Here is a 14,279-nt window from a genome sequence, read left to right as displayed (position 1 = left end):
CAACTTTGGAGGGTTGGAGGGCTGCACTGGACCCCTGGAACCCTCCAGGGGTGCACCTCTCCCCCACTGTAGCCACTGCTGCAACCTGAGATGGCCGTGTGGCTGCATTCCCAGCAATTCTGCTGGGAAACAGAGTACAAGGAGCATGTGTCTTGTTTCCCAGCAGAATTGCACATGTCCCCAGCCCACCAAAGAGCTATTTGGCTGGCTAGGGGGGTGGGCTGGGGAGTGTGATTATGCCGAAACAGGTTGTGTGATCCTCGTGCATCCTGTTTCTCCGCAGAACCAACAATTCTGTTGGGAAATAAGGCACGTGGGGAGAATCACTCCTCCAGCAGAATCACACTTTTCCAGGCCCACTAAACAGCTGTTTGGCAGACTGAGGGGAGCATGCTGCTGTGGTGGGGCTGTAGCATGGAGGCAGGGGACCCAGTGGGTGCTGCAAAAGTCCTCCTGGGGGCTGCATGTTGCCCACCCCTGGCGTATATTCCTGTCAGATGGCTTATATTCTTGTCAGATCAAGAAGGGCTGTAGCTCAGTGGTAGAGCACCTACTTTGCATGCAGAAGGTCTCAGTTTCAATTCCTAGAATCTCCTGGTAATGCTGGAAAAACTCCTACCTGAAGCCCTGGAGAGCCGCTGTCAGTCGGTGTCGACAATACTGGGCTAGACGGACCCATGGTCTGAGAGTATACGGCAGCTTCCTGTGTTCCTAATTTATTTTGCTTTTGTTCTTTCTTCCCAAGCAATATTTGAGATATTAATATCATATTTTTAAAGAGAGAAGCAGGAAGAAGGAATCTGAATCTATCAGGCTAGTTTTAAAAGCATTTAATGACATAGCATATATTTAACAGATAGGGTAAAAGTCTAGAGGTACAGTTCCGTACAACCGAAAGCCAGTCCCAGTACTATCCTGACTACAGGCCCAGTCATTGAGAATTCATTCCTATTAAATGTATTTTTGTCTGATTGTGCAGTCAGATGAAAATTGTTCATTACAATAGTTACAGTGACAGAGAAATGCACACTATGTATCAAAGAGCAAAGGTAATGTAGCAAAATTATAACACGGTGCAGCAGCTGACAAGCATGTTAACCATTGGAGTAACATTACTTTTTTCCAGTAAATGATTCAGTTCCACTTTTACACTTAATCAATGATTTTAAAGGGTTTTTTTTATTATACATCTAGTCTTATTATACTTTTTACTAGAATTATCTGAAACATACAATATAATGTATTTCAACAAAAAAAAAAAATTGAAATTACAGATTATTTAAAACTGTTATCAGTATGCTAAGTCCTTCTTGCCCATACCAACATTCTTAACTGTCGTTGCTGGATGCAGGAGGGAAAAAGAGTCACGATCGTGTTAATAATATTCAGATGCCTGGATGCAAATGGTTTTGGTCTGTAAGTTAATGTTGGGCTGCACTCTACTATGGTAAAGAGAATACGCTACCATTTCATTACAGGTTAGATTCGCAGTGGGGAGAATTGAGTAGTCAAGACTCAGCGCAACCACCTCAGATGGAAGTGGAAAAAAAACTGTGTACACTTGTCTCTGATGGGCATGTTAACTTTGTAAGCACCGCTGCCTTGCATACCCATAACACTAAGTGGGGGATTGTTTTTCAAGACAGCCTCAAAAAATCGAGGAACAGTTTAAATAGTAAGATCTAATCTACATTAACTTCACTTTTAAAAAAAAGAAACCAAGAGAGAAAAGGGAAGAAAACAAAACAAAAAAGAAACCTGGTGTTCTCTCTTACTCAGAAACTGCCCAATGCACCTCAGACATTTGTAACTTTAGAATCTTTTTGTGTATTTTTTTTAAAAAAATGCTCTATAAATAAAAAAAAATTAAATCACATTGAGGAACATTAGGCACGGAGAGTAATGTATTGGTTCTGAGCTTGCATGCTGGAATTCCACTGGAACGGTTGGAGAAGTGCAGCGTGTACAGATAAGCAGGGAGGTCACTTCTTTTTCCCAAAAAGGCTGAATCTCTTCTCTTTGTCTTTCTCTTTGTCTTTCTCCCGTTTGCCAGGACTGGACTCGCTGGTTATTGTCACACTGGCGGGCAGGGTCTGGGCACGGCTCGTGGCTGGGGTGCTCTGTGTGCTTGTGGACAACTCGATTTTGTCCGAGGAGATCGCAGAGGTGATGGCCTGGATCCATGTGTTCATTTCCTCCTGTAAAACAAAACATCAGTGTTGAGAGATTTGCAGGAGTCTAGCTTTCCTGCACCATACTTTTAAAATATAACTGTTTTGTAAATGTAAATCAGGGATGTAGAACCTCTTTCAGTCCAAGGGCCAAATCCCATTTCAGAGCAGCTCTTGGAGGCCACATTCCAGTGGTGGGCAGGGCAAAAGGGGATATAAGGCCAAAATATCAAAAATACCAGAACGCTGTAGCTTAAAGTTCTTAGTGCCAGTTCCTAAGCCCCAGGAGAGGCATTTCAACCTTTCAGAATCGAGAACAAACTGCACAAAAGCTGGGAAACCACCAAATGATTGGTGGGTGGAGAGGGAAAGGGAGCATATCCATCTGGGGAACCCAGATGGGCTGGATGGGGAACCCAGGTGGGCCAGATTTGACCCCTGGGCTTGAGATTCTACCCCCTGATGTAAATGGACCTTTGAGACAGAAAACGTGCAGAAAAAAGATAATGAGCTGAAGAAAGCAAGATGTCAAATTCACCCAAAAGGTGGGAATGTTGTGGATGGGGCTTGCAAAGGAGTCTGCAATCTGATCAAAGGAACCTGGGGGAATTGGGTACATTTGGATACAAGAACCTGCCTTATATTGGGTGAGACTACTTGTCCTTCTGCAGGGCTTCAGGGAGGAGGTCTTTCACATCACCTGCTGCTACTTGCTCCTTTTAGCTCAGGATTCCAGGGATTGAACCTGAAACCTTCTCCATGCCAACAGCTGCTCTGCAATTGAGCTGTGGTCCCTCCCTTTGCTTGCATCTGGAAATCTGGTGAAAACATCTCTCCTTTGCCCACTACACTCCTATCTCCAGATAGAGAATATGGGGAGTTTTTAAAATCCTCGATCAGGATGGACTATTTGCCTTGGCTCCCAGAAAAGACAGTTGCCAACTAGGCACAGACAGATCTGGGGCATGAAGCTCTGAATAGCCAAGCCTATAAACTCAGCCTAAAGATAAATTACAATGATAATGTCTGCTAGAGTTGAGAGTGGGGTCTGGAATACACCCCCCATTCCCGGGAGCTCAGAAATTCTACAGGCCCCACCCCAAAAGCGTGTGTCCATCACGAATGGAAAAATGAAAGTCAAGAACTGCCTGGCATGATGACGTCATAACAACACATAGGCTGAGGGGTAAGAGGAAGGCCCTTGCCAACCAGAAAACACTGAAAATCTATTCCTTAATGCAGAATGAGAAGCTAACCCATCATGGAAACACAAGGACACTAGTAACACTGACACTGTTTTAGAAAAATGGAAAGAACAGAACAAGGGACAGAAACTCACGTCATCTTTGGCTTGGAAGAGGTACTCATTGCCATCAGTTAACCTGCAAACAGGAATGACAAATTCAGATCAGAATCAAGCATGGTAGCTGTTCCTGTCTCCCAGGTAGGAGCAACAGGGACTGCAGTCCTTGTTCTTGGGTCAACAATCCCAGTCAAGACTCACTGTATGTACCACTCACACCAGCCCATCATTAGTTTCAGAGGTATTTATGTATGTATGTATGTAATTTATACCCTGCCTTTCTACCCAAAAATGGCACTCAAGGCGGCTACCACATGTGTTCTGACTGTTCATTTCATTTGTCATATTTCTATACCGCTCAATAGCCAAAGCTCTCTGGGCAGGTCACATGTGCCACACCCCAGCGGTGTACACATGTCCTAATTTGGAGACTGAACCTCCCAGCCCTCACTCCAGTGCATTAGGTATGCCTGCTGCTACATCCAACGTTAAGCTGGGTGTTCCTGGGGCAGTGATACCTGTCCCAGGGTTGCAACTGCAACATGCTTCTTGTGTTAAAATTGAAGTCAGGCGAGAGACATCCTACTGCTCCCTCCCATCATCAAAATCATAGCCTGGGGAAGGTTCATATGTCTGTTTATCCCTGAGGAAGAACATAAACAAATATAAGGAGAGGTTCAGACCAAAGGCCTATCTAGTCTGGCATCCCACAGTGGCAAATCAGATGTCTCTGAAAAGCCTAGGAACAGGATGTGAGCAATCAAGCACATCGTTAATATGAGAAGTAGCCTTATCTTCCCCTTCATGGATCACTGCCTTGTTGTGGCGAGGGGGCTTGAGTAACTCAGTGAAGCCATAAGTTATGCTGTGCAGGGCCACCCAAGACGGACAGGTCATGGCGGAGAGTTCTGACAAAATGTGGTCCACTGGAGAAGGAAATGGCAACCCACTCCAGTATTCCTGCCAAGAAAACCCCATGGAACGTATCACAAGGCTAAAAAGAGCGGAGGACAGGAAAGCCTGGCATGCTGTGGTCCATGGGGTCATGAAGAGTCGGACCCAACTTAACGACTGAACAACAACAAAGCCTTATCTTCCATGAACCTACAGCATTGAGAGCCACCCTTGGATTCCCAGGACAATTTTATATCCTGCTGCCAAGCACGTAAGTATATATATACACCTGAAAGACCACCTCCTCCAACATCAACTTGCATGTGTATCAGATCACTCAGGGGACCATCTCCATGTCCAGCTGCCTTTAGTGGCCTGGCTGGTGGTGACGTGACAGAGGGCCTTCTCCAGAGTAGTGCTTTGGCTGCATTTTTCCAGGTCTACCGTATCCTTTTTTGAAAGGCAGCAACCAGGACTGTACACAATATTCCAAGTGTGGCCACACCGTAGATTTGTATAAGGGCATTATGATATGGACAGTTTTATTTTCGATTCCTTTCCTTATGATCCACAACAGGGAAATTGCCCCTTCTACAGCAGCAGCACACTGGGCCAACGTTTCCATCGAACTAACCAGTGGAGGCTAGTCTCTGTGCAGCTGCTATCACTTGTCGGAGAGTGATGATAAAATATTTTCACACTGGAATTTTTATGTTCTTATTATACTGTTTTGTAGTTATTTGGTTTTGACTCCCTGTATTTTTAGTACTTTGTATTTTACATGTGCTGGTCTACGACCAAAATAAACCATCTGAAAACCAGTGGAGGCTGGTGGCTCCAATGTCAGTAGGGTGATGAATCCTCTCCAGGTTCCAGTCAGAACTCTAAAGGAGCTATTGGGTTCAGCCTTGGATAGCTCCTTTAGAGTTCTGTCTGGTTCTGACTGAAGCCCAGAGTAGATTCATCACTCCACTGACACTGGAGCCACCAGCCTCCACTGGAACTAACCACCATAAACTCACAATTCTTTCCAGCTCAGACCCCAACAGCATATACATGAAGTGAGGTGGTCTTGAAGCAGAGGGTGGACACTTCTCTGTGGGCGATGTTCTGGCTCTGGGTTTCTTTCATCAGGCGGGGCTGGTCTTCAAGGCTCTCTGCAATTCGATGATTCTAATCATTACAGCAGCCTTCCCCACCCTGGTGCCTTCCAGATGTGTGGGACTGCAGCTCCCATAATTCCCAGCCATCAAGGCATTTGGCTATGCTGGCTAGGAATTATGGGAATTGCAATCCCACACATCTGGAGGGCACCAGGTTAGGGAAGCCTGAATTAGAGAGTTTATTTTGCCTACCTCTGAATCATCTGTACATGAAAAGGCAGGACATTTTTTTTGGCACAATGCTACACTCAGCTCAGCAGCTCCTGGTATTAACAATGTGTCAAGACCATCGAAAGAATATAAAAATGTGAAAAATAATCAATGAATCACATAGCTGGAGGCTCTTTGGCTTCAACGAGGAAGATGTCGAATTCTCCAAAGCATTCCATTTTCCCCTGTTGGTGAGTTGGCATCTCTCAATCTCTTTCTTTATTATTTTTAAGAAGCTTAAAAATCTCTCCCTGGCGTTTGTATAAACAGCTTAGATAAGGTTTATTTGCTTTGCCTTCTTTCTTTAAAGGTAACATAATGCTAAGCAACTTTCTGCAAGGTGTAAAGAAGAATTTTGTTTTTTACATTTGAAAAAACTATGAAGAACCTTTGAAGGAGGATGAGATTGCATTGCCACTTGAAGACAGACTGTTGTTATCCATGCCCTGAAAACAAAAGGGTTAAAAGCACACACTGATGACTGCCTCGGTGTGATCGGAATGCTGGAGCTCTCAGTTATGATGCTGTAATACCACTCCCCCAAAGCCACTAGCATGGAGAATTAAGATCAGTCCGGAAGAGCAACTGTACCACTGCAAACAGCAAAAGAGATTCTGGTAAATTTGGGGCCTTGGACTTAAGTGCTGATTGCAGTCCTCTGTGCTTTTTGAGCTAGTTCTTCAACAAACCTCCCCATCCACATGGTGGCAAGAAAAAAATCGTAAAAAGATGAGTTCCTGTTCTGGAACCATGCACGCCACAAAACATAACGAAGTAACCCAGTTTTTATTAGGCCCACCAAATATTGGAAGAGAGAAGGTTTATGAGCTGGTGAGGAATGCAAGGGGAAGAATGAAGCCCAACAGACCTGACTGGTGCCCCACATGAACTAACAGGCTGTGTTCTAGGGTGCAGTGACCTCTGCAGTGCACTGGTGTTCTGTCGCAAACGCACTGGATTTTCTTGATAGAACAACTGATGTGGAAAAAGGTTTCCTGAAGGTAGACTGTTTGAAAGCCATTGGTTTAGGGGGACTGGGAACAGTTAGGGTGCTCCACAGAATCCTCTCCCACAGAAAGAGATGCTAAGGTCTTACCTTAGCTTGAACACATGCTTTTTCTTCTTGTATTCAACCGCCACTTCACACACTGCTTCTTTCAGACTCACAGGGATCTCGCTGTGGTAGGGAATGCCCGAGGAAGCAGCCTTCGTGTCTTTGTAAAAGCCCATCTCTTGGTTGTTAATAACGCAGTAGACGTTATGCCAGGATCTTGGGAGACAAAGGAAACAACAAAGCAAGCATTATTAAGGCCACTGTCAAAAAGAAGCACAACTTCTCTCTACTTTTCTATCACTGTAGTATTACGTAAACAGATCACGCTCTTTGCTGGGAGAAGAGAAATACATTCATGTGCAAGAAGCATGGATAGCACAGTTCTCGGTGAAGGAGGAGAAGGAGGAGAGAAGTAAGACTGTTTGCCAAATAGAAGAATTCTAGAGATTCTCCGGTTTTATGGCATTAGTTTAGTCTATGAATAGGAATACGGTTTGGAAGTAAGCACATTTGATTTTCTCAGAAGGGAAGCAATGATGTGCCATGCATCTCAAACCCATGAACTTGGAAGCATCATTTATATAGTCACTGAATAGTTACCACTTCAATCCAAAATGGGCTCCCAAAGTGGTTTACCTAAGCATAATGAAATGCTGTTAAAGCCATCAATGCAGTAAAACCCTTGACATTTTCAAGACAGATATAGCCACCAAAAGAAGTAAAAAAAAGGGGGAAAGAAAAAAAATGTAACACTGTTAGCACCACAGTTCATTAGTCAGTCAGTTGAAGGCTCTAGAGCAGGGGTGGGCAACTTCAGAGGGTCCAAGTTCCACCCCTGCCCCCCTGGGACCTATTGGGGGCCACACACACACACACCCCCTAAATTGCTATGCTGCCAAATTACTGCTGAATTTTGGCACGGCGGCAGTGGCAAAAAAGTAGCATTTTCTGTTTAAAACAAAGCATGCAGAGAGTGCACACCTTATTTTAATGGAAATTCATGCCCCCAAAAGCCCTTTTAATTTAAGCTTAAGGCTGTTACTGCCAGTAACTAAGCCTTACAAGAAGCATTTCAACCTTTTAGAATGGGGGAAGAAAACATGCAAAATCTGGGAAACTACCAAACTGACAGGGGGTATGTCTTGCCAAGAGGCAAAGGTTCTTAAGAGGATTCAGAGGCAATGAACACACAAATGGATAGAAGCTGAAGATGTTATTAAGTAGCAGGCTAAAGTGATACAGAGAAATGAAATCTACTAAGCAAGATATAAGGCTTACTTCCCCGTTCAGTTGTTGGGAACTCCAAGCAAAACAACTACAGAGAGATCCCAGCCAACGTCCAGCACACAGCAGGTCCAGGTCTGCGTTGAAATTCAGCATGGGCTAAACCTTGGGGGATTTATATACCTGAGAGTTTGTTTTGCTACGTGCAGTTTTCAACAACAGCCTCATTAATCACACCTGTTGTGGTGGTCATGTTCTCAGGTCTTATCAATGTTTATGAATTCTTGTACCACCCAAAGACAAGCTATAATGGATGGCAGGTGGCCAACATAGATAGTTAAGAAATCCTCCCAAATTCCAAGGTTGAACCATCCAGAGAAGATAAATAATCTTGAAAACAAGGAATTATAAGCCAAGAAGCTTGAGGACTCTTAAAGAGGTTTGTTTCTCGAGGAAATTCAGGCATGAAGGAGTAATCGTAGCATACCACCCTCACTTCTTGTGCACAATGGGTCTTCTGGTGACTTTCCTCTATAGCGTGGGGAAAACTGGGAACCACCTGGTGACATGGGGAGGGGGCATGGCCATCTGGGAAACTCCAGGGGGCCAGACTGGGACCCCAGGCATGAGGTTCAACACCCCTGGTCTATGGGATAGAACAGGATCAAAATCAAATTCATCAACCAATCAGTAAACTCTCCTGATCTGAGTTCAAATACAATACCTGTTTGAGGCTTTCTTGCTGTGTGATTCCCATTCATGCTTACGATGCAAGAAGCCCTCCATCTGAGCAGAAGGTGTCTCTTGTGTTTTGGCTGGGAGGGTAGCAGCAGTCTGAGCCTGGAGGCCTGTTTTGGCTTTGCGATCTGCTGTTGGTGAAGGAACTGGACTCGTTTCTTTGGAACTTGTCCTCTGATCTGCTGCCCCATTGACCATTTCATTGGCTTCTCTTGCTTCTCCCATCTAAGAAACAAGAGTGAGAAATGTAACTGCTGTTCAGTGAGAAGGTATCAGAAAGAATTTCCCTTTAATAAAAGAACACCTTAAATGTTCATTTGCAGGTCTTGCACACTGCCTACAAAAGCCTAGGTCATCCAGTAAAACTGTTCTTACACCCCACTGAAGAAACAGAAGGCCGAAGGAATGAGGAAATATCAATAGATTAGTACCCAATCGACAGAGGTGAAGTAGTAACAAGGGAAGAAGAAGGGATAACCCATCTGTGAGAGTTTTACCACACTTGGCTCTGCTAATCAAATCCTTAATGTGGCACAATCCAGCAAATGCAAACTGTACATGCAACTCTGTCTTCTCCAATAATGGCTATAGAGAATCCAATTCTTTGCCATTCTATAACTGGTCATGAGAAACTGGTGCATGTGTGGAGCCCTGGATTGTGGCCGCATTTTTTAACTGCAAGCATTTTTGATTGCTCAAATATTGCAATAGTAAGAATCTCACTTCTGTAAATTCAGAAAGAATGGAAAGAAAAATTAAACTGATTCACATAAGCCATCTTTCATACATTTATAAAATTACTGCAGTTGAGTCTGTGCAGTAACTCTAATGATGTATTAAGCCAGTGAATGAATACAGTCAGCAGCATTCACAGACACACCTTGATTTGGCACAGAACTGTCCATTTGCTTCTGCAAATGTGTCTACCCCCTCCACACCACTACCACCTATCCCATCCCCAAGGTGACAGCATAATCAGAAGACAACATGCAGAAATTGGGAAGTTGGAGGACAACATGCATTTCCATCAGGTCCACCATCCTTGTTAAAGAACTTGGATTTTCAAAGACAGGCAGGTTTAAAAAGGGAAAGAAGGAAGGTGGAAAGAGATAGGTCAAAAGTTAAACATATTAAATTTCTTTCCAAGTCTCCATTGTTGGAATTTGGAATTGGGTAGGTTGGATTGGGTGTTAAAGGAGCTAGGAAAACACTACAACCACTCAACATCACACGTCTATTTACCCCCAAACAAAGACAGAACCAAGGGCTTGGCCATCACTCGCTTTGTCGGTCACGTTGCCCGTTGTACCGATACTGAGAAGCCTACTTGGGCCAGCTCTGACTGGTCACATTCTTGATGTCTTCAGCAGCCATTTCATTCCCCAAATCTTTTACAACCGGAATCCTGAAAGCTTTAAACTTTCGCAACATAGGCTTGGTCCCAGTTGGGATAGGTAACGTTTATCAAGGATTTGGGGTTTTCCATTCTGTGCCACAGAAAAGGCATTGATAGCAGCCCACAAAGGGTTACACAACTGGAGTGTGGGGATTATTAGCAAGTTACTAAAGCCTAGCACCGCTCAATGCTTTAGTAGTAGATTATAAACACTCTGTGCCATTTTTACATTGAGGACAAGCAAGGATTCCTCAAAGGCATCATCATTAAAAGACATTTTTGCTGCTCCAGCCAAGGTTGGGGCAATTCAGAAGCAGCAGAATTATTATGCAGTAAGCTGTACAACTGCCAATTTTGCTAAAGTGGTTTACTGTGAGCCTTGTGGATGGTGGTTATAGCTCATCTCATAACTCCCACCCCTGTAGTATGTTGGCCATCCATTCAAGACCTCCAGGGTTCCACGGGACATGCTCTTCTCAGTGGAGGCACCTAAGTTCTGGAACTCCCTGTTTGGGAAGTTTTGTTACTCCCTTTCCTCCCAGTCTTCAGCAAGGTTGTTAAAACTGTTTTGTTTAAATGTGCTTTTTACACTGTCTGATCCATACAGTTTAGTTTATGGTGCTATTTTTAGTAAGTTAATGGTCAGTTGTTTTTTAAACCCCATTTTTATTGCTATTCTTTTATATTTGTAAGTCACTTTAGGGGCCACATATGGGTTCAAAAAGCAGCATATAAATATTGATTATAAATAATCTCCTTCCTTCCTTTCCAGTAACAACATGGCCCATGAAAAACCCTAATTCAAAATGCCTAAGTTTTGCAATCAGTAAGCAGTATGTCAGTTCCACATGTGAGTGCAAATAATGCTATTTTGTATCATTTAGTCTAGTTCTAGCATTTGGGCTGTAGCTCTGTGGTAGAGCACTGGAAAAACTCCTGCCTGAAACCCCGGAAAGCTGCTGCCAGTCAGCAATCAACAATTCCGGCCCATGTGGACCAATCGTCTGACTCGGTATAAGGGAGCTTCCTATGTTCCTATGGCTGTTTATGCATCCTTTTTAAAACACTGACTCAAAGAGATGCAAGTGGTCCGATGTTAAATACTTCTGCATTTGAGTTTAAAGAGGGCAAATCAACTTCAGTAGTGTGCTCAGCTGGGCAAATTTAGGCTGCACACAATCCTATATATCACATATAGGCCACCTGTGGCTCATGGCCTCTCTTTGTGCAGCCTGAGGAATCCCAGGTGCCCCAGTCATCTTTCCTTGCCACCAAGCTATTCGGCCATCGGGGGAGGGGGGCAGGGAACAGATCACGGTTTCCCTACTGCTATTAGCAGCGAGGAAACAGCAATCTGGATCTTCATTACTGGGAGGAGTGGGGGAAGAGGCTTTAACCTCACTGCCTCCCAGTGATCCCAATGCAGAGATCATTGGGCCGGGGGTGGGGAAGGTTAAAGCCTCTCTCTCTTCCCTAGTGATCTGAATCAGGATTGCTGGAAGCAGGGGGGGGCCTTTAACCCCCCCCCCAGCAATTCCATCCCCTGATCTCTACAGGGAGGAAGGAGTGGTTTAAACCTCCCTGTTGCTGCACACTGAGATGGGGGGGGCAGGAGGGAGTGTGTGTAGATATATGTGTGCGTGTCTGTGCAGCCCCCAACTTGCCACCCAGCACTGCATGTGGCCCATGGGGCCAAAAAGGTTGCCCACCCCTGCTATACATACTTACCTAGGAGTAAGCTCCATTGGAAACAATGACACTTACCTCCAACTAAGCATGCATAGGATTGAGCAGTTAGTTTTCTAGGATTGCAATCCTATACCCTCTTATTCCTGGGCAAGCATCACATAAATCAGTGGAGCTTACTTCTCAGCAGACATGTACAATAAGCCACCTTGGAGCCTGTAACATTTTATATTTTCAATGTATCTTTCCTTCTAATCCACTGAATTTATAAGAGCCAATCTGTCATTTTCGATGAGAACTCTCAGTTCTGGAACTCAACTAGATCTGATCATCAAGTTTAGCTGTCAGTATGAACCCCCCTCGTGAAAGAGCTTAATGGCCTGGCAGGCAACCCAAAGGCTCAGCTAAGCAGAACATGTGGACAAACATGAATGCTTTTTTTTAACTTGTGGTTACTCTTACCTAGGTATATACCTGGGAAGAGATTGTGAGAAAGTGGACTTTGCTCAAAAATTAGGAAAAAACTTCCTCGGATTAGTATAAGAGCAATTAATCAATGGTGCAACAAGTTCCATGGAACCAGGAGAGAGTGCTGAACTTGCTTCCTTGCTGGTTTCAAATGAACAACTGGGCACTTGTTAAATTGGAGATCCTTACGTATAGAGAATATCCATCCTGCATTAGAGCAGGGAATGTAAACAGGAAGATCTGTGGGATTCTTCCCATTAAGATTCTATCAAATGGGGAAATAAAGGAAGCTTGTATAATGGAAAATTCGTGGTATATGCAAACTCAGGATGTTGCACTCGGGATGTGACCCTCCCATCCCTGCATCAGTAGCACAGAGACTCAAAGCCCTATGTAAATCTGACAGTTTATTTCACTGAGTGACCATTGGTGCTTCCCAGTTTCCGGCCTTGCAGAGCCAATACAGTGTTGTGGCTGTAGATCTGGCTCCTGAGTTGCCTGGGGCTTGCCTGCCTGTGCTGGCAAGGGTGGGGTGTCGTGGTGGTGAGGAGACTGTGCTAGTGCAGCTCAAGACTGATGTGGGTCTGGCTTTAACTCACTGCAGTACTGCCATCTTCTTAACACAATGAAAAAGCTCTCTGGACACTTTTCAGTGGCAAATGTTTTTGCAGCCTCTTTTAAAAAAATAAGTGCTTTCCACAATAAAAGAGAAGTACACATGTATGCAAACGATGCATGATGACACAATGGGGGAAAAAGAATAGAGCTAAATAAACCTTTAATGGGAAACATGCTTTGAGCATGCAGACACAACACCATGTGTGACAATAGTTAATAACAGCAGCAACAAAAACGGATAAACACAAGCATGTTCTGGATACATATTTTCATCCCTGGAAGGTTAATTGCAAGTCAGTTTAGTGGCTAGCTTGTTCTTGAGGTATGTAAATCCTGACCATAAGATGCAACATGGCAGCGGGAGAGGGTGTGACTTCAAATACCCTCTTTGCTTTTCAAAGTGCATGAATAAGTAATACATTCAGGGGGGTTTTCCCCTTGCACTTCTGCACCATTAGATGAGGAATCAAGGTACTTGTGCAAAGATGTGAGAGCCCCGCACACTGTTCTGTGAACTAACATAATTTTGTGATATTATTTTTTTTACTCAAAATATAGGAGGAGAGAACTGCAGTCTCTCTCTCTCTGGGATTCAGATGTGCTTCTTTTATACTAGTTTTGCACAGGATGTCAGCTATATGTAGCCAATATTATCAAATTGAACATCTCTTAGGCATTCATGGCTACAGAACAGAACAGATTTGACCATTCCCTTTTTCTGCTCAAGTGGCGGCTTTGATTCCTGCATGCTTTAATGCACTTTGAGGGGAAAGAGACCTAATACTGGTGTAAAGGAAGCACTAAAACATGTAAATACATTGATATAAGGAACTCTAAAAAGCATTATGAAGCTATATGCTGAAATCCTGACAAGAGAAAAAAAAGAGAGACATGCATGATAATGAAGAAATACAAGTTTGCAAGAAAATATAAAATCCTGGCCTTCTTACTCTTGACAATGTATTTTGCCAGACAATGCTTTGAAACGCATCTGGTACACTTTATGTAGACTCTGAGGCATGACAGAGGGTTTGCTAAAGGTTAGAAACTAGCCCTTTTACCGGGGGTGAAGATTACAACAGAAATACTTTCTGAAATAACAAGGTCATAATGCAAAAGGCAGAACAAATAAACTTGAAGAAATCTCACAAATGCCCATTATTAAGACTCCACTATGTAAATGAAACATGTTTTTAATGAAACTTTTATCTAAGATTAATTAATAGGATGTAGTCACCACTTAGCATATATTTTTTAGCAATCTTCATCACTACCCACTCTTAAAATAAAATGTGTCATTTTTCTCTACTCTTTCAATGTGTGCTATATGTAGATTGGTGGTCCTAACTTAGGG

The 14,279-nt window shown here is 43.6% G+C and overlaps 1 protein-coding gene across 3 annotated transcripts in view; it reads right to left on the bottom strand.

Moving 5' to 3' along the window:
• Window positions 1-808: 808 nt before the first annotated feature.
• SPTBN1 (spectrin beta, non-erythrocytic 1) overlaps window positions 809-14,279 on the bottom strand; it is a 265,559-nt gene continuing 252,088 nt past the window's right edge. For all 3 annotated transcript variants that reach the window (XM_084829248.1, XM_084829250.1, XM_084829249.1), the window contains 4 exons: window positions 8,744-8,982; window positions 6,838-7,011; window positions 3,511-3,553; window positions 809-2,198 (listed from right to left, as the gene is read on the bottom strand). In XM_084829248.1, coding sequence (XP_084685374.1) covers window positions 1,983-2,198; window positions 3,511-3,553; window positions 6,838-7,011; window positions 8,744-8,982 — 672 coding nt within the window. In that variant the 3' untranslated portion in view covers window positions 809-1,982. The remainder of the gene's footprint in view (window positions 2,199-3,510; window positions 3,554-6,837; window positions 7,012-8,743; window positions 8,983-14,279) is intronic.

Source organism: Heloderma suspectum, chromosome 1 (assembly GCF_057233095.1).
Source record: "Heloderma suspectum isolate Gila_16-S chromosome 1, 16-S_ref, whole genome shotgun sequence".
Lineage (NCBI taxonomy): Eukaryota > Metazoa > Chordata > Lepidosauria > Squamata > Helodermatidae > Heloderma > Heloderma suspectum.
Note: the sequence above shows the minus strand (reverse complement) of the source record. Positions and strands in the feature narration are given on the sequence as shown.